Source organism: Scophthalmus maximus, chromosome 10 (assembly GCF_022379125.1).
Source record: "Scophthalmus maximus strain ysfricsl-2021 chromosome 10, ASM2237912v1, whole genome shotgun sequence".
Lineage (NCBI taxonomy): Eukaryota > Metazoa > Chordata > Actinopteri > Pleuronectiformes > Scophthalmidae > Scophthalmus > Scophthalmus maximus.
Window position 1 is genome coordinate 5652521 of NC_061524.1, and position 22562 is coordinate 5675082.

General features: G+C 45.2%; 1 protein-coding gene across 15 annotated transcripts in view; it reads right to left on the reverse strand.

Annotated features, from left to right (window-relative positions):
* Positions 1-796: 796 nt before the first annotated feature.
* Positions 797-22562, reverse strand: part of birc6 (baculoviral IAP repeat containing 6) — an 80646-nt gene continuing 58880 nt past the window's right edge. For 14 of the 15 annotated variants that reach the window (XM_047335232.1, XM_035606912.2, XM_047335226.1 and 11 more), the window contains exons 65-73: positions 21362-21584; positions 18863-19008; positions 16075-16185; positions 15154-15371; positions 14032-14193; positions 13040-13117; positions 10973-11161; positions 2169-2303; positions 797-1664 (exon numbers count right to left, since the gene is read on the reverse strand). In XM_047335232.1, the coding sequence (XP_047191188.1) occupies positions 1485-1664; positions 2169-2303; positions 10973-11161; positions 13040-13117; positions 14032-14193; positions 15154-15371; positions 16075-16185; positions 18863-19008; positions 21362-21584 (1442 nt within the window). In that variant the 3' untranslated portion in view covers positions 797-1484. Of the gene's footprint in view, positions 1665-2168; positions 2304-10972; positions 11162-13039; positions 13118-14031; positions 14194-15153; positions 15372-16074; positions 16186-17306; positions 17441-18862; positions 19009-21361; positions 21585-22562 lie in introns of those variants that run through there. The other variant, XM_047335235.1, reaches the window with a different exon arrangement.

Here is a 22562-nt window from a genome sequence, read left to right on the forward strand (position 1 = left end):
TTGTGTAAAAGCTAACACCTGAATTTTAGAAGTCCTGGCTCGTTTTCTGATATTTTTCAATATCAGAAAATAATATTATATTTGCTTCTTCTTCTTCAAAAAAAGGCGACTTTCTTACTTTAAGTACCTCAGTTATTTCATAAAATAACCAGAATACACTAAAAAACTGACAGATGGATGTAAGAGTTGGCCACTCGACTAATGACACCGATGCAGTCGTCGAGATCACATCTTTGCCGAGGTGCACAGGGTCGCCCCCCCCCCCCCCTTCTCCCGGGCGCGAGAGCCGACGTCCTGGTGAACGCAGGAAAAGAAGCATTCGCAAAATCAATCCGTACTTTCAAGCTCCATTTAATGTCCGAGCAAAAGGATTAACGTGACTGTTCTAAGGAGTGAGCAAAATAGAAAGTGCTTCTTTTTTCTTTTTTTTGGATCACCGGAGTTCAACATAAAAAACAATATTAAAGCAGATGTTGTTAATGTCAGACGGAGCAGAATTGTTAATTTTGTAGAAATAGCAAAGGAATCAGTAAAAGGTTTTCTGTTGGTATGGTGTAGGTCAGAGGCACCACACGAGAGAGAGAGAGAGAGAGAGAGAGAGAGAGAGAGAGAGAGAGAGAGAGAGAGAGAGAGAGAGAGAGAGAGAGAGGCTCTGACGCACAGATCTACAGTCGTGTTGATGGGAAAACAGTCATGGAGAAGTTCTGAGAGGCAACAGATGTTTATCCAGAGCAATGGTGCTTTTTTTTTTTTTCTTTTAATGTGGAGCCTGTAGAAGGGAGAACATAACATTAAGAACGTCCACGTCAGCCTTTATTCAAGTGGATGTGATCCTCGAGAAAAAATCAAATGAAGCAATGGATGAGCAGAGGGGCTTTTTTTTCTTGCAGATTCTAGTACTTTGCGTTTTCTTTTTCTCGCTCTTGTTTTTGTTTTTTTTAAATAGTTTCCTTAAAGAGTGACCAGTATATCCTTGGTTACAACTGTTTCTCACTCTGACAGTCAAAAAAAAAAAGAAAAAAGAAGGAAATAAACATTCAGTAAACATTCTTCTCTAAAGGTCTCTCCCTTATATAATCTGTAATTTTCCTCTTCAATTATGTATACATAAACAAGTTTTAATAACATACCAATCAGTGGTTATTTCACAATTGGAAAAAAAGCACAAAATGTTTACACTCTTTTACAGGTAAATAAAAGTTTTTGTCGACTGTTTTCAATATGGGCGTAGCATAGTTCGGAGTTCGTCTGGTTGTCGTCCGCCCCCCCGCGTCCCCTCGTTCTATGCTTTTCCTGCCATTAGATCTTTACATACAAATATTGACAAAGTGGTGGCTTGTGCTCGGAAGCCATCGAGTCTTTTCAAGAGTAATAATGATGAGGAGGAGGAGGAGGAGCGGGGAAGGGTCGGAGATGCTGGGAGGGGAGAGGGGAGGAGGTGGGGAGGGGAGCAGGGGGGTTGGGGTGGGGGGGAGGCGGGGGACTCATAGCTGGCCCTCGCTGCAGTGGCTGTCCTGGCTGCTGCCGGGCTTCTCCGCGTCCTGACCGGGCAGCTCCTTGAGGACGAGGGCGGCGCTCTTCTCGGAGAACTCGTCGCCGTCGGGCTCGAGGCCGTCGGGGCACGGCAGCTTCAGGAACTCCTCTCGCAGCTGAGCCGTGTGTCTCTGCAACGGGGGGGGGGGGCGCACAACGTCAGACTCAACACTTTCTTGGCGACGTGTAACAGGAAAAACATCACACTTTCCCCCACAGATTATCAACATGCTGACGCTTGGTGGTGAAAGCACACAGGTGCGGTGTTATTCTGTATTTTTCTTACCGTGAACAAACAGAAAAACAAAACAAAAGCAACAATGAGTTTGTCCGTTTCTCTGTGAAATCCGCCTTGTTCATTTATCAAACTTGTTTAAACTCAACAAAAATATTCATCCCTTCTTCAAAACGTTTGTTAATTTGTTGAAGAAAAAGTTGGTTTTAAATCCTGGTGAATCACTGTGGACTGATTTGACGAACACAAATGCAGAAAACGGCGGAACAAGTTTCTTTCACAGGAAATATGATTGATACGAGTCAGATTTTGACACGTGACACTAAGAGGGTCCGAGAGCACGGTGACGCTGACCGTCGAGCACGTTCAATATTTTCGGTACATTTTTAAACCACGTTACCTTCAGTGCCGCGGCGTGGTGGGACATGGTGCGGCCGACCCTCTTGTCGCTGCTGTACTGCTGGATGTCGGCGATCCACTCCTCGCACTGAGACATGATCTCCGTTCGCTTCAGGTAGAAGTGCTTGTGGATCACCTGCGGACACGGGACACAGCAGAGGTCAGCGACACGGCAGCAGAACGCAAAGGAAAAAGTCCTCGAAAAAGAGACGGTAACTTGACAAACTTCTGGCCCTTTTGCAGTGAGGGCGAAACATCTATAGCCACATAAGCCTGTAATTTACATCCCATCAACTTATTTTATCCTTATTATATATAGATATTATCCTTAAAAACAGACTATCTAAAGCTTTTATTGATCAGAAAATGATTGCCCCATTGTAGGGCTAGGCGATAAGGCCTATAAATAATATTGCGATATATTTTTGTTATATCGCGATATTTATTTTTAAATCTCCTTCATATGTGCACAATTTAACCCTTTGATACAGCATTCTATTTAACAATTTGTAGTCGTGCTATTCGATATAGTTATATATTTAATACATCTAATGTGCAACACGCTTCGATACATTGAACATATTTGAGATGCTGCCCACCCCGACCCCATTGTATGATGTCATGTGATAAGTTAGTAAGTCAGGAAGAAAATGGTACATGGTACATGGTAGGGTAATGACGTCAGCACGACCTCACTCAGTATGAAGTCAGATGATGACATCATATAGTGCAGTAAAGCCTTAATGTTAACAAATACGACTAGAGACACTATCTACGGCTTATATAGACCAACCAACCCTTTCATCATCATATGGTATATGGTTTTTCAGGAGCTGTGTGGGAACCTTGCTGATTATTGTGCCATCCTCTGACAGAACAGGTGGACTCACGTCTTTTATCAATGTCACCGCCTCAAACTATTTATCTAACGCGGCATACAAATTCCTCCGTTGGCGATGATGAGAGCCATCAACAAGAACAACTTCTCTCCTCATATCTTCATGACGGAGGAGCGGCTGCTTATCAAAAGGCGCTTAAGCCGCTCTCTGACATCACACGCGCGATAGTCCTGTTTAATGGATGACGTCAATCATCCGCACGCAAGTCGGCTGCTTCTCCCACCCCCTCCAGTCGACTTCCTAGCAACAGTCACCAGGGCCGAGTCATCAGTATGCAGCGGGCGCTGTGGTGGACGTGTCTGTAGCCGCCGCTCGGCTGGTGGAGGGAGTGAATTAGTTATTATGGCGGCTGCCGATTTGCTGCTTACCAGGAGAGGAGAGGCAAAGAGGCCACAGGGGGGGTTGGTGCTTTTTAATCTCTCTCTTCCTTCTACATCCTCCCTCTGCACACTCCATCTTCATTCCATCGTCCACGTGACTTCCCATCTCTTCCTTTGTCTATATTGTTCCTCCAAACCGTTTCCCGCCCCCAACTCCCCTCAGCTGCTTATAAGTGACATCCAGGGAGGGGGCCGCTCAGAGGGAATGTTTCAAGGTTGCAGGCGTGTGTTTGTGGTAAGCATGGTGCGATCCTCTGCTGAAGAAGCTCCCTCTCGGAGCAGAGACGAGGTTCAGGAACCACGACGCAGAAAGCGTATAGTGCCCAATGATAGGCGACATCAAGACGGAGGCACACGCCCGGCATTATGCGTGGACGCGTTTCAGACGCGGTGGTATTTTAAATGGCGTATTTCCCCCCCGTGGGCTCCGCGTGGCAGCGGAGGGGTCGTTCAGACTTCTGGTATTTGGACATGGCCATTGATCACAGCGTGGAGGGAAAGCGCTGTACGCAAACTATCCCTGATCATGACGCGTATGTTGGATTAGGGCGTCTTGACAAATGACCTTTCAGGAAATACATGTCCCCATGCACGTACGTGCACAGGCACACAGGTACGTGGAGACATGTACACACGGATACGTTGAGCTCATGTGTGCCGTCACAGACGGGGCCGTCTGATGGAAAGCCCTGGCTGCCGGATAGACTCATTGACCTTTGAAGTAATGCTGTCCACTCATTATTCCACAGGGCGACTGAGGGGAAAGGTGGGGCGGGGGGAAGAAGCTAAAGAATGGATGTGCGGAAACGTGCGACCCGTGTTGGGTCAAGGGCGAGAGTGAATCACGCAGCCATTAGAAAGTTCCTTATCCCTGGTTTTCTGTATTCCATCAGGAGTGTGTCAAGGCCTCAGGTGGCGGCGCCCCACTAAACCCTGACCACGGCCCTGACTCACTCCCGGACTGAGGCATTCCTTTTTTTTTTCCAACTCTAGATTTCCAAAGCACAAGTAATACAGCGCCTGCAATGTAAAATGGGTTCGTACCAGCAAGTACGTTTGTGAAGTATGACCCCGGACACCCCGAGCTGCCTACTTTCGCCCGCCGGCTTGCTGTTCCATATCCTTTGTGGAACGTCCTGAAACTGCTCAATGGAACAATCCAGTTCCCCAGGCAGGACAACTTTTCTTCCATGTGATTCTGTGAGCTGTGATGAACGCGAGTGCGTTAGGCGGCAGGGTCTCTGTGTGCAGTCCCGAAAGGTTCATCGAGTGCAGCTCTCAATCCATGTGAACACGGCCTCCACACGTCAGCACAAGAATATATATATATGGACGTGGATTCAGCCTCCGGTGCCGCCGCACGTAGACCCTGCGGCCCCCTGCCCCCACCCCACCCTTTTCCCTCACCGTTATCAATCAGAAGGTCTGGTTCATCACACTGACCCTCATCCCATGGTACTAAAGCACATGGGGGGGGGGCAGTGTTGGGGATATTCGCTTGAGATGATGTGGCACTAAAGTTAGGGTCGCCACCTGTTCGTGGCTCCGCAGTGAAGACATACGTACAGTGTGACAAGTAGGGCCGCTGCTTCTGCTGAAAGACGATGAGGAGAATCATCTGCCTCGGTCCACACTTCACGTCCAGCGGACATTTTTTCTTTTCTTCATACAGTTAGTGTGGAATTATAAATAAGGGGGATTCATGAATATTTTTTATATATTCTACCAACCAGGGCACTCTGTGACACAAATCTACATAACATCGTGTGCTGGTGGTTACCCGATGAGACTGGGAGCGGTTTCGAAAAACTAGGTGAACTATAATCACGACACAGAAAAACAATTTGTAGATTTACTGTCCATATAAGGCAGGTAATGAGACTATTTACAAGGGTAATTAAAAACATGTTTTATCTGTGAAAGGCCATCTACCTCATCTAGTATCTAATGGAAACTCTGGAGCCAGCGTTCACAGAGTTTCTGCCAGAGACACATCAGACAAATCAGTGCAGCAATGGAAGTTTACATGACAGTGACCGGCTGTTTCGTTACAGATGACTGGTGACTGGAGTCGTTTGGGGGTTTTTTTTAGAAACAAAGGGGAATGTCACACTGCGGAAAACATTGCTTAAAGACTGAGGGGATGTCGTGGACGCACGTGACACTCGGTGAGAAAGTGGCTGTCGTCACATGACAACGCAGGAAACGGGATTCCGTGTTCAGGCATGTTAACCAGCGAGCCGCTCTGAGGAAGTGTGCCAGGGGTTTGTTGCATTGGGTGCACGTCGCAATTATGCATGAGTGCGGCAGGAGTTTGTCTGTCGCCAGCGGCTGTGAAGCGTCTGGTCGGTCACCAAACAAAAAAACCAAAGTGCGAAAACCAACAGGAAGTGACTGAAGAAAAACTGACGCAACTCGTTGGATCCACATTCTACAAGCTTGATCGTTGACACGCTTGACTTGAAAGCTGAATATATGCCACAGTTCTTGACTCTTATTATTATTATATTCAATTCTTGGAGGATGTGCAATACAACAACAAAGTACATGAATCAGTGGCAAAGAAAACAAACTTTTACACCTTAAAAGATTTGAAGTCGTCTTTATTTTGTTTTTATGATCCTTTGCTGTTGAAGATGATAATTTATTTCAAAGTGGACAATGCTGTGTGTTTATTTCATTATTTTGTCATGGTGAGCAATGCCGGGATTTTTTAAAAACAGTTTACAAAAATGTTTAGTTCATATATACATTGTTGATGTAAATTAAATTTAAAAAAAGCTTGATTTACTCAGAAATACATTTGTGTATCTTGTCCTACTATTCCCACAAATCAATATTTGACATTTTATGTTGGCAATTTGTTTTTTTCATTGATTTGTAAATGATCAAAAGTGTTTTCCATGACTGTGTTGCACTTGACTATGTGAATGTGGACCAAGCCGTCACTGAAACTCAAGCCAATGGATTTTCTGAATGCCAGATAGTCTACAACATGGGGGGAAAAGGAACAACAAGTTGAATATTCGTTTTGAACCACCAGATCTGATTCAGCTGACACCAAAATGTTGTGTTTGCTCCTGCTAAACACACACACACACACACACCGACACACACACACACACACACACACAATCACAGAAGCCCTCTATTCACTCAAACATGCACATTTACAAGCGTACTCGCATTCTTTCTTACTCTCACACACACACAAACAAGCACGCACACAAAATGATCCATATTTTAACAAGCTGCCCATTGTCCTTAATTCCACCTGACAATCTTCTACTGTATAATTCAAGCCTGTTCTCCCCCTCTATAAATAGCTTGTGGTAGCACAGAGTTCTCACACACACACACACACACACACACACACACACACACACACACACACACACACACACACACACACACACACACACACACACACACACACACACACACACACACACACACACACACACACACACACACACACACACACACACACACACACACCAAAAATAAAACTTCTAGGTTTCTTAGATTCCATCAATAGAGTCATCATCATCAGCATCACAGCGATCTGGGTACATTTGCTAATAAAATCTCTGTTTTCTCTCTATGCACAAAGACTATTCAGGATAGAAGGTTGAAAGCGATTTGTGAAGAGGTACAGAATGGAAAGACAAATCCGAAGGTTTCAGTTCTGGTCTCAACTGCACTGTGTTGGACAAAACAATCTCAACTCCACTTACCAGCTTGTTCTGATGCGGTCAACCGTATCGCACTTTCCATTTATTTTCCCGAGGACTTTTAAGAGCTCATTTGTGACCTTCGAAACTGTGAGGGCTAGAAAAAGAAACGGAGAGTTCGAACAGTTCCACAACATCCATGCAAACTCCATCCGCTGATGGGTTGTGGTCGAAAGCGCTGGAGCACGGAGGAGGTAAGTGGACCTGAAAGTTTAGATTGTTTAACGATTAACTTCAGAGTAACGTGTGGTCGAGACCAGTCAAAAAAAAAAAAGAACTACTACTGAATAAAACTGTTAATATGTACTGTGATGTCATAGACCGTATACAAAAATGGACGTAGACTCCAGGTTGGTAAAGTGAAGCCGATGCGTAAGTGCCTGAAATCGGTATTCTCTGCAATGACCAGCAGAGGGCGACTACACTGGTTCAAAAAAGACGTTTATTTCTACAGATGTCGATTATCTCTAGTTTCAAGTCTTCTCCAACGGAGCATGATGTCCATTTTGTAAACTGTGGTCTCATTTAGAGTTAATTAGACAATTAAGCACCGCATACACTGGAGCGTGGATACAGCGTGATTGACAGCCGGTTACAGTCCAGGGTTACGGTAAAATCTAAAAGAAATGAGGTCAAGATGATGGATAAGTGAAGAGCTCGTTGACAGGGCTGGGGAACAGTGGAGCTTGTTTCCCAGCTAAGAGCCTGCTGTTATCAATCAACAGTAAAGGCAACCGGCTGGAACAGCAAAGGTTGATATGAGGGCTCCTGATGAAGCCGCACAGCAAAGTCAGACAGCGACAAGAAGACGCGAGGCCAAGTGGCTCACACGGAGGGGCCATCTTCTGGGACAAGCGGAGCAGCTCCATTGATTTTCAGTCACGCTGAGAGACAGGTTCCAAAGACCCGGAGGGACGGTGGTGGTGGTGGTGGGGGGGGGGGGGGGGGGGGGGGGGGGGGGATCACGCGTGTAACGATGTACTGCGCTTCTTCAGACACAGACGACGCTGTGAGCCGGAGCATGTAGAGCACCGAGGTGGGTCGCGGTGAGGAAGCCTCTCGCTCTCACTCCTACGCACGAAGGTGCCACGTTTCTGTGTCAAGATGCAAAGTGCTAAAGACTGCGGCGTCATGAGAAGTGACACAGGGTGAACTCGGGGAAGTGACGGACTTGACGGCGTCAGTCTCGGGAGGCATCAGCCAGGCTGCGGCGGGGGCCGCCGCGTCAGCACAGACTATGCTGCGTCTTCAGAGCCAGGTACGGCAGGTGTACGCCAAAAATACTGCATGTTCCAGGAGCCAGGAACAGTCTACTGTGTGTGTGTGTGTGTGTATACTGGAGCCGTTTGATTGGTTATCTTTGGTCACCACTAGAGGCCTTCAGCACTTTGTAAAACACCCACGGCGTGGGCGGGCCTGACAGCATTGTTAAAGCTAACAGTAGACTTCACTGTTGCATGCTTTCTTGTTACATGAAGTTAGGACAGCAGGATGTTGTTACAACAGGCAGAAGTAACACAGATGATAGAGTCACGACCACGGACTGTACATAAAAATGGGACGCAGTCACCGTGCCAGGAAAATGAAGCCAATGCGATAGTGCCCGAAGCCTGTATTCTCTGGAATGACCAACAGAGGGCGACTCCACCAGTTGCAAAAAGAAGTACGACGACTTTGAAAGTCGTGCGGTCCGAAATCGTTATTACCTGCACAGAAACCGCTACAGGAAAGGACATCAACAGGAAGGATACAGGAACAGTATCACTCTCTACTATTGGTGAAGGCAAAACAAAAACCACTTAACTTGAACACAATGTCAAACCGAATTTAAAGAGAAGACAAAATTGGACTCACTCTGTAAACCAGCGTCATGATAGTAATACTCTTGAAGAGTTACATAGTATTTACAAAGCATTTCTCACGCACAGAAACACATGACGCTTTGATGAAACCATTAAAAACGAAAACAAATTATTTGACTCTTCCGAAGGATGTGTTCCTCTTGCAGGAGTGAAATGTGGGCCACAACCTTAAATATGAGAACTCATAATGTGTGAGCAGGAAGAAGAAGGTGAATCCATTTTGGTTCATGGTGGAGGTGGTTCTCCTCTCCGCGTTGATGTCTGTCTCAGTCGAGGACTTAAAAGCGCTAAAAGGCCAGAGGTGAGAAGAAGGCACATGGGAGCAACCTCACCAGGCTTAATTGAATTTCTGTGTGCGGACGTGCGAGACCGCTCAGCCGCACGGCAATTTTTCGCCAAGTCCTACCGCGTCCTCTCCCAGCATCTCTCGGTCCAACGGTTCATTTCACCGACTTGGCTGAGCCATGTCACGGACCCAGCATCGCCTGCTGTGCTACACTTCATACATTTCACCTTCAAATCCCACAGAAACACGAGCAGCGCCGGCTGCGACCACACACACACACACACACACACACACACACACACACACACACACACACACACACACACACACACACACACACACACACACACACACACACACACACACACACACACACACACACACACACACACACACACACACACACACACACACACACACACACACACACCCCTACCTCTACAGCGTTTCTGAAAACACTTTGTACACCACATCTGCTTTTTTACTTCCTTGCTGTGTGGTTATGCAGAACAGATTTCTGACAACCAAACTGAACAGAGGAATAAATTACCGGGCACAATTGCTCACTGAGAGAAATTACCTGACTCGATTCACGTTAAAGCTTCATGAAAGCTTAGTGGGCGACAGTTGACACTCTTGACACAGAGTCAAAATGACAACTGACGCCACAACGGCTGAGCAGAGTTAACACTGATGCAATTCAAGGGACATGACGCAGCAGCTTCTGGACGTCCAGCCTGTCAATTAGTGGAGTCGTTAAGAGTTTGAGGACCTGTATAAAACTGTCGTCAATATAAAGAGTCCAAACGGATAAAGATAAAATAGGTAATTTTTTAATTTAAAAACAGAAAGCCGAGTCAACTTGTAGTTTAAGCTCTCTTCTTTTTTTCTGACTGGTTTATAAAAGGTTTAAAAATCAAAACATTTTATAATTTTATCAGCTCTTTTGATCATATTTGATTGGTAAAAAGGTCAATTTTTTTTAACACCATGTAGACGTACCAACGTCCAATTGATTTCCAGAAGAATTCAGCAATTACAATTGTAGATATTTTCTCTCCGGTTGACTTGGGCTTGTTGAAGCTCGTTTAACAAGTCACGAGGGCAGTTAACCCGAATCCACAATTCGAAACATCCCTTCAGAAGTCTTAGCATGACACCACGCTGTTTTTCCTGTTTTTCTCATGTTATCCCGTCAACGTAATTGGACGACTTCTTTCTCTCCATCCCTCCTTGCTCTAATTTTCCTCTCCACAGCGCTCCCCCCTTCCTCCATTCCTCTTTCTTGACATTTGTGAATGAGCCTGCTCTGGATGAGCAGGTCGAAAGACCTGTTATTTTTCAAGGCGCTATCTGTCCCACCGGACCATTTAGAGGATCACAGGAAATCAAAAAACTGTGGGGGAAGAGAAGGAGGTGTGGTGGGGGCGACAGGCCGACCTCCAGACGATGTCGCTCTACCCAGGAATTAATAAGAGGGGAATTTATAATTAGAGAGTGGCCCAACAGCCCTCGGGGAGAAGAGGTGGCTTTTTCATCCCCGTTTTAGTTTCTCGACTGAGTGGCAAATGTCAAGAAGGGGCCGAGTTGTGTTGCTAATATATTAAAGGTATAATTCTGTATTCAATTTACAGTGACTCCTACCTCTTTGAAGCACGGCGAGGGGTTGCGCATCTGCTCCAGCATGGCCCACTTGACGGTGGCCTGCCGGATGTTGCCGTCGTACTCCCGCGAGCTCTGGGTGCCGCTGGGTGTCCCGCGGGAACGCTCGTAGCCCGGTTCGTTGAAGTAGGGCTCAGCCACCAGGATGAGGGACTGCACCGACACTAGCACCTGCAGTGGATGGACGAAGGAGAGGAGAGTCAGGGCGGAATATTTTTTTCAATCAGTTGAAAACATTCAGGATTACCACTGTGGTACCAAAACAAAAGAAACTTCTCGTGTCAACGCTAAGTAATGAAATGACAGTGATTATGGTTTCCGGAAGTGCTGGGTTTAAATACTACAAAGGTTCCTGATAACGATGAATTTTTCCAACGAGCTTCTATTAGCGATTAGCCCGACATTTCCCCTTCAATATCCAAAGCGTCTGAAATGATTTGGCAGCGGTGGACACTTAGGAGGGACTCTGACAAAGGCACGGGATATTTTTGGTCCCCATAAAGATATATCCTTCAAAATATCTTTATTAACAGCCCGATTAATGACTTGTCCCGTCTCAAGGAGACCGAGGACATCCGCCCGCATCACTCGTGTCTGTTCCAAGCCACTGCATTACCAACAATGACGATCTTGGTCTTGGAGGCCTGCCCGCTGGCCTCAGCCGCAATCGGGGTGGTATGAACTTGACAAAAAAATGCTCCATCAAGTGGAGACCGGTGAACTTCAACCTGCTGTGATCCGTCTGTCTTAAAATGGGTTTCCACATTTCAGAGTCAATAATCCACCGCGGGCTGACGACCGCCTCATTCCAGTGCTCTCCCTCGTCTCCTATTCACCCTCCCCCTCCTTTTTTCCATTATTGATTCGCAGCACACTAACTGGAATGATAATCGATATGGACATCTCTATGCACTCTGCAACCCTGCAAATGAGGGGGATTATAAAAATAAATAAAATGAATAAAGCCATCCATTACCAAGGGCTGGGGGCCTTGCTTGTTGTTGGATCGATATATATATGTGGAAAATGAATGCAAGTGTGTGCATCGCAAACAACCAAATAATGGTGAGGGTGGTGTGTTCATCGTGAATTTGTGTGTTCACCACTTTGGAAACCCAGAGCTCCGATGCTCCACTTTACCTGTCACACACACTCTAAGTCTAACCCCTTAAGGCTTTAGATGATAAAAGACTGATGAATGTCTTTACAAAAAGCTTGGTTAGCAGAAATATTCCTTTTGCCCATAAATAACATTTGAAAAATGAAACTATTACTAAAACCTGGAACTGAGATTATAAACAGCAGAAATGAAGCTGATGGATACGTTTGCTTTTGAGAAACGGTGGTAATCAGACGACCTGACAGCGAGCGCACTGTTGACATTTGCTTTTTCAGAACATTCAGGGCATAACTGAGATCAGGATTTACTGATATCCACCTCCAGTCAGTCTCAAAATATCTTCGTCATCCCACAACTTGACAGCTCAGCTACAGTGAGGCCGCTCTTTAACTGCAGAGTACCCTCTGATGAGTTTCAAAGTAAAAAGTGAATGTTAAACTTGTCAGGCTCGCGTTTAAAATGCACAACTGAAGAAAGGAGATTAAGAGAAAAAGAAAATGACGATTGCAGAAATTTAACCAGGCATAAGAAGTAAAAAAGTGAAAACAGTCTAAAAAAAAATCAAAGTTGAAAAAACAGACGGCACGGCTGGTCTAAACGTGCAATCCAAATCGGATGACTCCAAGTCCGCGGTGAGTGATACGTGTGCGCAGGCATCACCCGGAGGTTCCAATGATATTGGTTTGTGTTCGGTTTGATTAACATTGACACACTGTCACCAACGCAAAAATAATAACTGGACTTTAAAAAGGATCCGTCATGTCAGCTGTCGAAAACAGCGAGCCCATTAATACTGAGCCGCTGGCGGAGCGGTGTAATGACGGCGGCGGTGATAAACTACAGCCTGTGACACGGAGACTGGAGACGACGGCCCAGCTGATCTGCTCCGACGTGGTGACACCGTCGTGACGGAGGATCTTGCAGCTCACCTGTAGAAAGCTTGAGGTCTGTGGGTTCCATTTCTCCTCTGGTCTCCCGTGCCACGTGTTGAGGATACTTAAACACACCTGGTCAAAAGAAATAGAAATTGAGTTCAGCAAATAGAGAGGTGTTTAAACATAACATTCATTTCATTGGTGCCAGACTCACGTCTATGTCATTCAGGACTAGAGCTGCAACATTTAGTCGATGAATCGATTAGTAATCGATTACTTCATTAATCGCCAACTATTTTGATAATCGATTAATCGTTTTATGAAGAAATTTCAGCTTCTTAAATGTGAATATTTTCTGATTTCTATGCTCTTCTACAATAGTAAACTAAATATCTGTGATGTTTGAACAAAACAAAACATCATCTTGGGGTATTGCGAAACACGATTGGAACACGCATACACGATTCTTCAACATTTTAACAACCATCAGCAACAAGCTTTTTATGATGCATCTACCTGCTCTGCTTCCTCCATTTAACCAACCATTCAACCCTCATCAGTTGTGCATTCTGAATGGTGGCTCGCTTCCCCCCCGCCGAGCCCTACAGTTAATATGGGTCCCAGGGTCTTTCTTACAGCAGTGGTGCGCGCCCGATATGGAAATACATGTGGACTGTCAGTGGCTGCCTAATGAGGTGCAGCAGATTGGGGAAAGCTTTCAGCACCTTGGCCCCAGACTCCTCCTCGACGGAGAAAAGGCCACAGTGGAGGAGCCATACATATTCAAACGTGTCTGAAGGAAGCCCACTTCCGAATGTTGTGTAAAAAAAATAAAAAATAAAAAACTTTGGCAGACCTGGGAAGGTCTTCAGATACACTGGGTTAATTTGACACTTGGACAAACCAGGCAGGTTATGTTTCTCACCCCATTTACTACAAAGTCAGAAGAGTATAGGCCGAAACGGCACCCCATAAGTCATAATTTAGTTAAACTCAGAGTTAAGGGAAATCAGGGTGTGATTTTTAACGAGCGTTCTTCAACTCACTTTGCCGTCATTGTAGAGGTTAGGGTTAAAGCGCACGCTGTGTCCGCCCGTAGTCTCCAGGTTGACCAGCGGAGGCGAGTTGGGATAGTCTTGGGGAAAGTACACATCGAACTCGAAGCAGCCGTTGGCGTACGGGGTGTCGGCTGGACCTGTGATGAGAACCTGTAAACAACAGAGTGGAAAGAGCAGAAATATTAAACAGATTTAAGTCATTGGGCAACAGTGACAAACAGAAGGCACCGAATATACAATATGTACCAAGAAATACCACGGTACAGTAGGATTGCAATTGTACAAGGTATTTATGCCATGATTTATGCCTGTTTTGGGGACGAATTTAAGGATGCAGGGGGCTGAGGTACAACGATGCGCTGACCCTCTAACAGATGCTGCTGCTGCTCCATGGGCCATGCTATTCTTGGGGGAGGAGTTAATTTAGGTAGATTATGAACATGTCTGCGTAACACAACAGTGCACTGCTGTTATGGGACTGCTGGCTGAGGACACAACACTTCCTCGCTTATTGAACACAGCAGGTTGTTCTGCTTTGTCATAGTCGCTGCCATTATATTTGGACCTAACAATAAACAGATAAATAAGTCATCACGCTGATGTTTGTTTTGCAGTAATGGTGTTTTTGTGCATTTCCATTCTGATTCGGACTTGGTCGGAACTATGCCGCTGCCTTCAGTTAAGAGCGTTCTCTTTTTTTTGCCAAAACCGAGCTAAACAGATGAGGATTTTGACATTTAGCAGAGGAGATTCTGCCATTAATCAGCTTGTGGGGTGACGGCCATTTATTAAATGTCACTGGAGGAATGAGTAAGAGCTGTCAATGACAAGCCGCATGGTAAAAACACCGGACGCAGTGACACGGTACACAGCATCATTATGGAAGACACATGGGTTCATTCGGTCTTCTCTCAAACTGGTGGTTTCTATTAATCATCGGGTAAATCCCCAAACAAAAACAGACACTACTTTGCCACTCAGTTGCTATATATGTTTTGGAACAGTTTACTTAAATATTCGACCAATTATGAATGCCTGAGTTCTACGGTCTTACATCCATCTCAAAAGGTCACGCCGCGGTGCCAGGCCCGACGTGGTTAGTCACTGTACCTTCATGATGTCCAGCCTCTCCTCGTCGCAGCGGACGAAGACGCTGGACGAGGACGACAGCGGCAGGGAGGTGGACAGGGTGACGGCCTCCTGGGCGAGGCGGCGGGATCGGGCCGCGCTGTTCGTGTCGCTGGCGTTCTTCACCTGAGACATGTAGTGGTAGTTCACCTTGAACATGAGCTTCCCATCCTCGTCCTCGGAAACCATTTCAAAGGTGTCTGGAAAAGGGAGGAGACAAGGGTGAGGAGGTTCAGGGGGTCACTGACCTGTTGGACACTGCGATGCCCCCATTTTTAAGCTAAAAAAAACCCTTTATGCCATTTTTTTGCTCGTCCTTAGTCCAACTGTTCTTGCAATGCCAGTAAGAATTACACTGGTTTGTTACAGCGAACTAGAGTCTAGCCGTCACTGTCTCCAGCACGTCTCTGCCGTCTGCACAGTGAAGCGACACTGTTTACACTCAAGTCACTTGAAATTACTTCAGACATCAAGCTGCTTACGAAATCAATTGCAACACATCTAAAAAAACCAAAACAGAACAGTGTAATTAATCACGGCATGGCTGAACGGAGAGTGATGGACAAGTCGAGAGGGATGAGCAGGACGGGAACGCAGCTCGAGTCTGCTTCCGTGCTTCTTTCAGAGTTCGGGCATGACAGCACTATGGATCAAATCAGACAAAAGGCGTGTGTGTGTGTGTGTGTGTGTGTGAGTGTGTGCGTGTGTTTCGGGAAATCAGAAAATTGTACGGAGGACTGGTAGATTGTGGCATCGTTTTTCTGACATTTGTGCTGAAATTAAAACTAAAATCGTGAGCACTACCCAATGTTTTATGTTTAAAGAAAAAATACAAACTGTATGTACATTAATATACCTGCACACACACACACACACAAAAGCTAACTTGTAAAAAAAACTCACCGAACTGCAGCTTCTTCATGGCAGCTACATATTTCTCCTCTAGCGAGCGCAGGATGGAGAGGGGCTTGGGACGGCTTGACACCTTCCTTGAAGACTCCACCAGCTTCCTCTCTGGTGACGAGGACGAGGAGGAGGAGGGATTGGGAGCAAAGGAAAAAAAAGCAGAGTGAAAACAGTGCATGGGGGGGGGGCATTCAAAGTGTGACACAGATGCATCAGCTTCAGGATGTCTTCCCTTGAGAAACCCCCAGCAGGGCCAACAACCAGCCACAGGGCCATTTATCACGAGAGTCACCTTAGCAGGAAACCAGCGCACTGATCTTTATCTAACAGATGCACATGTACAGGCACGCACAAAGAGAAGCACTAAAAAAACAAACATGAAAACCTTAACCTGACCTGTGAGAGGGATGTAATGAATACTTCCATAAAAAACACATGTTTTATATGTTCTGTGACTCACAGCCTTTATCAGGACCAGTGCACATTCTGATGTCCTATCTCCTTTATCGTCTCGTTCTGTGTGGCTTGACATGGTCGTTGCACAGCTGGCCGCACATGTATGTTGTAACTACAATAACCACCGTATCGTCACTAAACATGGTTTGCGAGGTCACAGTGACTTTGAACTTTGACCATCATAATCGAATTCGCTTCATCCTCGAGTCCTTTGTACAAGTGTTTGAAGAAATCCTATCACGGCTTCCCCGAGATATGACGTTCGCAATATCTGGTGTGTCGGACGTAATGACTTCGGCGGACGCATCAGTGCTGATTAAAAAATGTCAGCTATCGTATCAAGAGAGCAGCAGCAAAATATCATATAAAGATTGAAAACAAAGGTGGCGGCAAACTTTGCTCACTGAAAGTACTTTAAGACCCAAGTTATGATTAACTGGATTTGATCCTTTGAAATGATTGAGGGGGCAAGTTAAAGAGGCATTCAGTGCACTGACATTCGAAGAAAAATATGAGTATGATGTTTATGATTTGACAGAAAAATCTTTGAAGTAAAAAAACACCAGCTCTGGAAATCAAGCTAGCGTTAACATGAGATTCCTCCCAGCGCTCCCTGTCCCTGATCTTCGTCCGACGACTCCTCGCGTGCTCCGTCCCGGCTAATACAGAAATTCCGATCGCTCGTCGCCTGTGAGCAAAATCGACGTCGCGTTACGGCAGCGTAGACAAACTTGGAAGACACGGAGCAAAAGGAGTAGTAGGCGTATTGAGTGACAGCCATGAGCTCTCACCCCTGACTTTGGCCTCCTCTGATTGACTGGGAAGGGTGAGACTCGCTCGCAACCCCGGGAAGGGAACATCGCTGCACTGCTGCCAGGCTGTGCACCTCTGATCGCACCTCGTCAAACTAAAATATCAGAGAAACTTATATTGTAGCTTTAACTTACAAAGTCCAACTACATATTACAGTCTTCATTGTTGCCGAATTTACTTTTATGCATTTTCGTTATTTAAATAACAGACCGTGGAAGCACAAGGAGTGTAAACAAGAGCCCAATGTGCGCTGAAATCATTTATTTGACCTGTTGTGCTGTTGGGACCAGTACGTCGATACTTCAGGGGAATACTCATCCTAAATCCATACTGTCCCGAGTGTGGCTTCCCTCCGAGATGTTCCTTACAGCCTCCCTGTACTAATTAAATGATCATACATATGTCAAGGCCCTAATGCTGCGAGCTCCTCCTCGCCGTACATTTCTGTATGATGTGTGATTCCCGGGGCCTTTATCTTATGGATTTCTCGACGAGAAGCGACGTTGACATTGATCTTTATCTGCTTCGCCTACGCCACGCGCACACTTCCACCGCATCTAATGGCCGCCTCCCCACCTAAGTGATCAGCGAGACAGCCGTTTGTGTGGAACACGCATAAAGATCCCCTGGAAGGCGCCGGAGGAGATGGGCGGGTGGGGGATAATTAATATTGTGTACTATGTAGCAGCGAGCTAATGGGGGAGGTGTAATGATTCATCATGCGGAGGACATTGACGGCCGCTGCTTGCCTCAGGTGACTAATGGCTCACAGGGAGAATGTCCTTTCTTTTTCTTTATATCCCCTATGTACAAAAAAACCAAGTTAAGACATCTGTACTTTGCCCTTTACAATTATTCAACGTCTGAATCTCGTGATACAGCTTTGAGAGACTGTCCATCTTCGCCACGGAGCTTAGGAGGGCGTCAGAAAAGATGCCAAGCAACGCGGAACAGTTTTAAACAGTGCATCACTGCCTTCAAGAGCCAACAGCATCCCATTACAACGTTTCAGGCAGTACCTCGGGTTTGACGTTGACCTGGGGCTTTAGACTGTTGGGTCAAGTTCAACTCTCAAAAAAACAGGCCACTTGCAGCCTTGATCAAGATGAAATTGCTCAGACGTTTTGGTAAGCTAAACTTAGAGACCCATTTCCATGTCCTTGCACCGAAGAGGGCAGGACGCAGACAACGGATGAAGGCGTGAGTGAAAAATGGAGAGCGACGAAGAAGAGAGTGGAAAGCCGGGACCTGGTGAAATAATTCAGATGAAGCTCTGGATGTCGGCCAACAAGTGCTTTTGGTAAAGAGCAAAGATTATACAGAATTGTGTTTTTTGCAATGCGTGTTACTGCTTCACATTTCAACTGGGCCGGTTCTCTGTCGGACACAAGTTCAAATGTACAGATGTAATTATGTATTGCTGCGACCCTGCAACAATCAGTCAAGTGTAGAGAATGTGAAAACAGCTGATCCAGTGTTTGGCGGTGAAACCCACATGTACACGTCGCATACATACCCTGATTGGCCTGTCGCAGGGTGGTTGTAGCGGTGTAGACTATCTCAGCTGTCCTCTGGATGTCAGGCACCAGCAGAGTCAAACCCTCGGGCTCTGGATCGGAGGTATCCGTCTTCATCACGCCTTTACTCTTATCTTTCTTTGACCTAGAATACACAAATATACATTCAGCCACACTGGAGTGTTGGATGCTGTTAAATAACCTGGATTAAAGGAATTTCTGTGTGTAAAAGGTAAAGCTTGTTATTTTTTCTCATTGATTTTCCCAAAAGACGGTGTAGAATTCTTTGGCAATTACACCAAACGCATTATTGTGCCAACCGTCCTAGAAGAGTTGGAGCAGCAGAGACGGCACAGAGAGAGGAGAGGTGTGAAGATGGGGATGGTATGACTGACAGAACCGCTGCTGGGATACAAACGGAATCATGAACCAGCTAATATCAAACTGAACCCTGAGAAAATAGAAAAATACATGACTCCGAAGGGGTTAAACCCCATCGGCACTGGAATTATTTCTCTCTGTTAATCGGACCAACTCCACCCAGGTATAATTACATCTTTCTGTTTTTCAGCAACTTTTTGTAACTAAAAACAATGGAGCGGAATTTCTTTTTCAAAATGAGGAGATGCTTGTCTGTGTGACACTAGTACACTAGAAAGTAAAAAATGTTTGATAATCTGATAGGAAACATACTAAAACTGACATAAAAAAATATTTTATAGACCAATATGAAGACAGAATAAACTTAGCATAACTTACAGTAATTAACCCTTAATACTCACCCAAATTGGCAACTGTAATTTTATCTATAGGCAGGTACAAGTATTATCTGTTTAACCCAGTTCTTTAATTCTAATTTTTATACATTTTGGCTAATTGGAAACCATTAAAAATGTGCTGTAATAGCCATCGGTACATGTACTATCACTGAATTACTATGAAACTGACGAAAACACAATGATTCATAGCCACGTTCTGAGACATTTCCTTTTTTTCTCAGGCTTTGTCCTGCTGAATGTCAATGTCGACGAAGGACCATATCCTGTAATATCCCCATGATTAAAATGCCACCCAGACCTTTATATTGAAGGGATATTTGCACCATTGCACCATCTGAAGGATCCATATCTGTAAATCATCTTTTTTTTCTCTCCAATATTTTTTAAGTGCTGGACTTTGTATACAAGCACTTCCCTGTCCAGTGTGTGTGGGATGTAAGATCGAGTATGTGGGCGTTTTCAAGGTTTCCTAAGCCTTTGGTATTTATTTAGTGATTTATGAACAAATACCTGGAAAAAAGATAATGGCATTCCAATGGCGATTAGCCATGCATTTATTTCCAATTAGCAAGTAAACATGCAAAGATGCTCCAGTGTGGTCGTGGACATGGTTAACATTATACATGCACAAAGCCCAAGTCTTTCTGATTACACCTTTTCTTTTGTCAATTAAGTCATTGGTTTACATTTTATTAAAATGACCATGAAGTAGAAATATTATCTCTGTAAACAGCAGTTTTCTCATCACAGCTCAACACGTTGCATCAAATTTGTGTTTAACGCCTGAGACTTTGAGTGTGAAAGTGTCAGATTAGATATTAGTATTATAGTATGTTTGGTCTAATACTGATTTAATATGCTGCAAATAATAACTTTTATTTATATTTATTTATAATTCATTTAGGCTAATAAAGGTACAGCATGTACAGCTACCGCTGTCTCACTGATTTATCAGGGAGTATAAGCTTTACTTCCTGTGGTACCTTAAATGAACCGTGCTGCCACACGACGGCTGCTGCAACATTCATGACGAGCTTGTTCTAAAAATACCATCGTATACATCATTCATAATAAAAAAAGGAACTTGCACATGTATGCATGCGGTGTGTACACGTACACGTAAACCTGAGTATAGCATGTTGTCAGGAAGTATGAGGAGCTGCGAGAGAGCTCACTGATCTGAAGCAGTTACAGCCCCATCGCCTTGTATGTATACCCAATTGTAAGGGCGAGTGTGTGTGTATAAGGTTCAGTATTTCATACACAGGAAAGGCGATGCCCCCGCCCCCCCAAGGGGGAATTATTCTGCTGAGACCAAAGCCTTTTTCTGCCATAATAAAACACGCAACACATTCTCCACGTGTCCCTGACCGGCCCCAAATGCAGCTAAGTGACTGAATCTCATTGCCTCCTCCAGGGTGGATTTCAATGCCGAGTGTGAACAGGCCTCTGGATGTAAAGATTCTCACTTCATCAGTATTGCAGGGAGGAGGACAGCGAACGATACTGGAGGGAATTTTTTTGAGGAATGGCGGGATTATGGCTGAATCAAAGTGTTAAATAAAACATTAGCCGTCATGTTTGAGGTAAGCTTTAGCCAATAAGGCGATTAAAGCAATGTCTCTCAATTCACCTTGACGAAAAAGTAGGAAACTTGAGAAAACACATTACATTATTCCGTGAAGGACCATTATACGACATGAATTATCTCCATCTCACCTGAGGCGATTGGTGTATGTGTCCACGCATGTCTTCATCTTGGCCAGCAGCATGCCAACAGAGGTCTGTCCCTCGGAGTGTTCGTCATCCTCCTCCTCCTCGTCCTGCCCCGGGTCTCCGGACAGGGGCAGCAGCAGAGGGACCAGTGCTGTGCAGGTGGAGATGGCTCTCAGCAGCTCCAGCAGCGCCCGGTATAAAGGCACATGGCGTGCCATATCCAGAACTGCAGAGAGACGAGAAGGAAGCAAGGTGTGAGACACTCAAAGCACAGGGGAGGCCAAAGGGATAGCGGCTCTTTTTTCGTAAACAGACTTCTATTGCACATGTTTATGTTGGTGAGTCCACCCTGATCTACAATTGTCATACTACCCATCATCGTCAAGCATCTCTCTTTCCACCAACCCCAACATTTCAGTCTCTGAGTGGTTTGTATTGACTTGTATCTTGGTCAGAGTGAATCTTTATTAATATATTTTTGGGGGTATTTTTTTTTTTAACAGCACATATAGAGTTTTAGGATTATTATTTTGGATAGTTCTTTATTGATCCCCACTGGGGAAATTCAGGATACCCAGGAGCATAACATTTTCCTAGGTTTGGGAGTCTGGTCACATCATCTGGGTGTCCATCTTTGTTCACCAGTTAAAGAGGATCTGAACTAAAGATATAATGGGACTTCTCAAACTGCGATCACTACCACCGCTGGAAAGCGGAGCCTGTAGAACTGACCACAAACGTGGCGTTTTTGAGGTGAGCTGCTCCGCATTGATCATGTGCCTCCAATTTAAGTTATTCTCAAACATCTCAATTTTTTTGCAATCCTATACAAATTATTGTTAGGCTCAGAAATTAGCACTTGGAAGTAAGGAATAAGAATGCTGTTAGGAGTGACGATGCTGACATGCAGATGTTTCGCGGGGGAATATTGACTTCATCGAGTGTAATAAAGAAAATCTACACAACTACAGTGTGTACATAACGTCATCGCAGACTGTGAGTGTTGGGTTAATATTAGTCATGGTTTGCCAGCTGCTTCAACCAGCACTAACACAGGAGCCAATCAGATCCAAGGGTCTGTTGAGACTGTGAAGTGATTATCACCAGGCTGACCGTGTGAGCCGCACCAGTATCTGATGGATGGGGGGGGGGTTGTTTGGTGTGTGTGTGTGGAGGTACTTGTGCATCCATGTGCTTGCCCTGG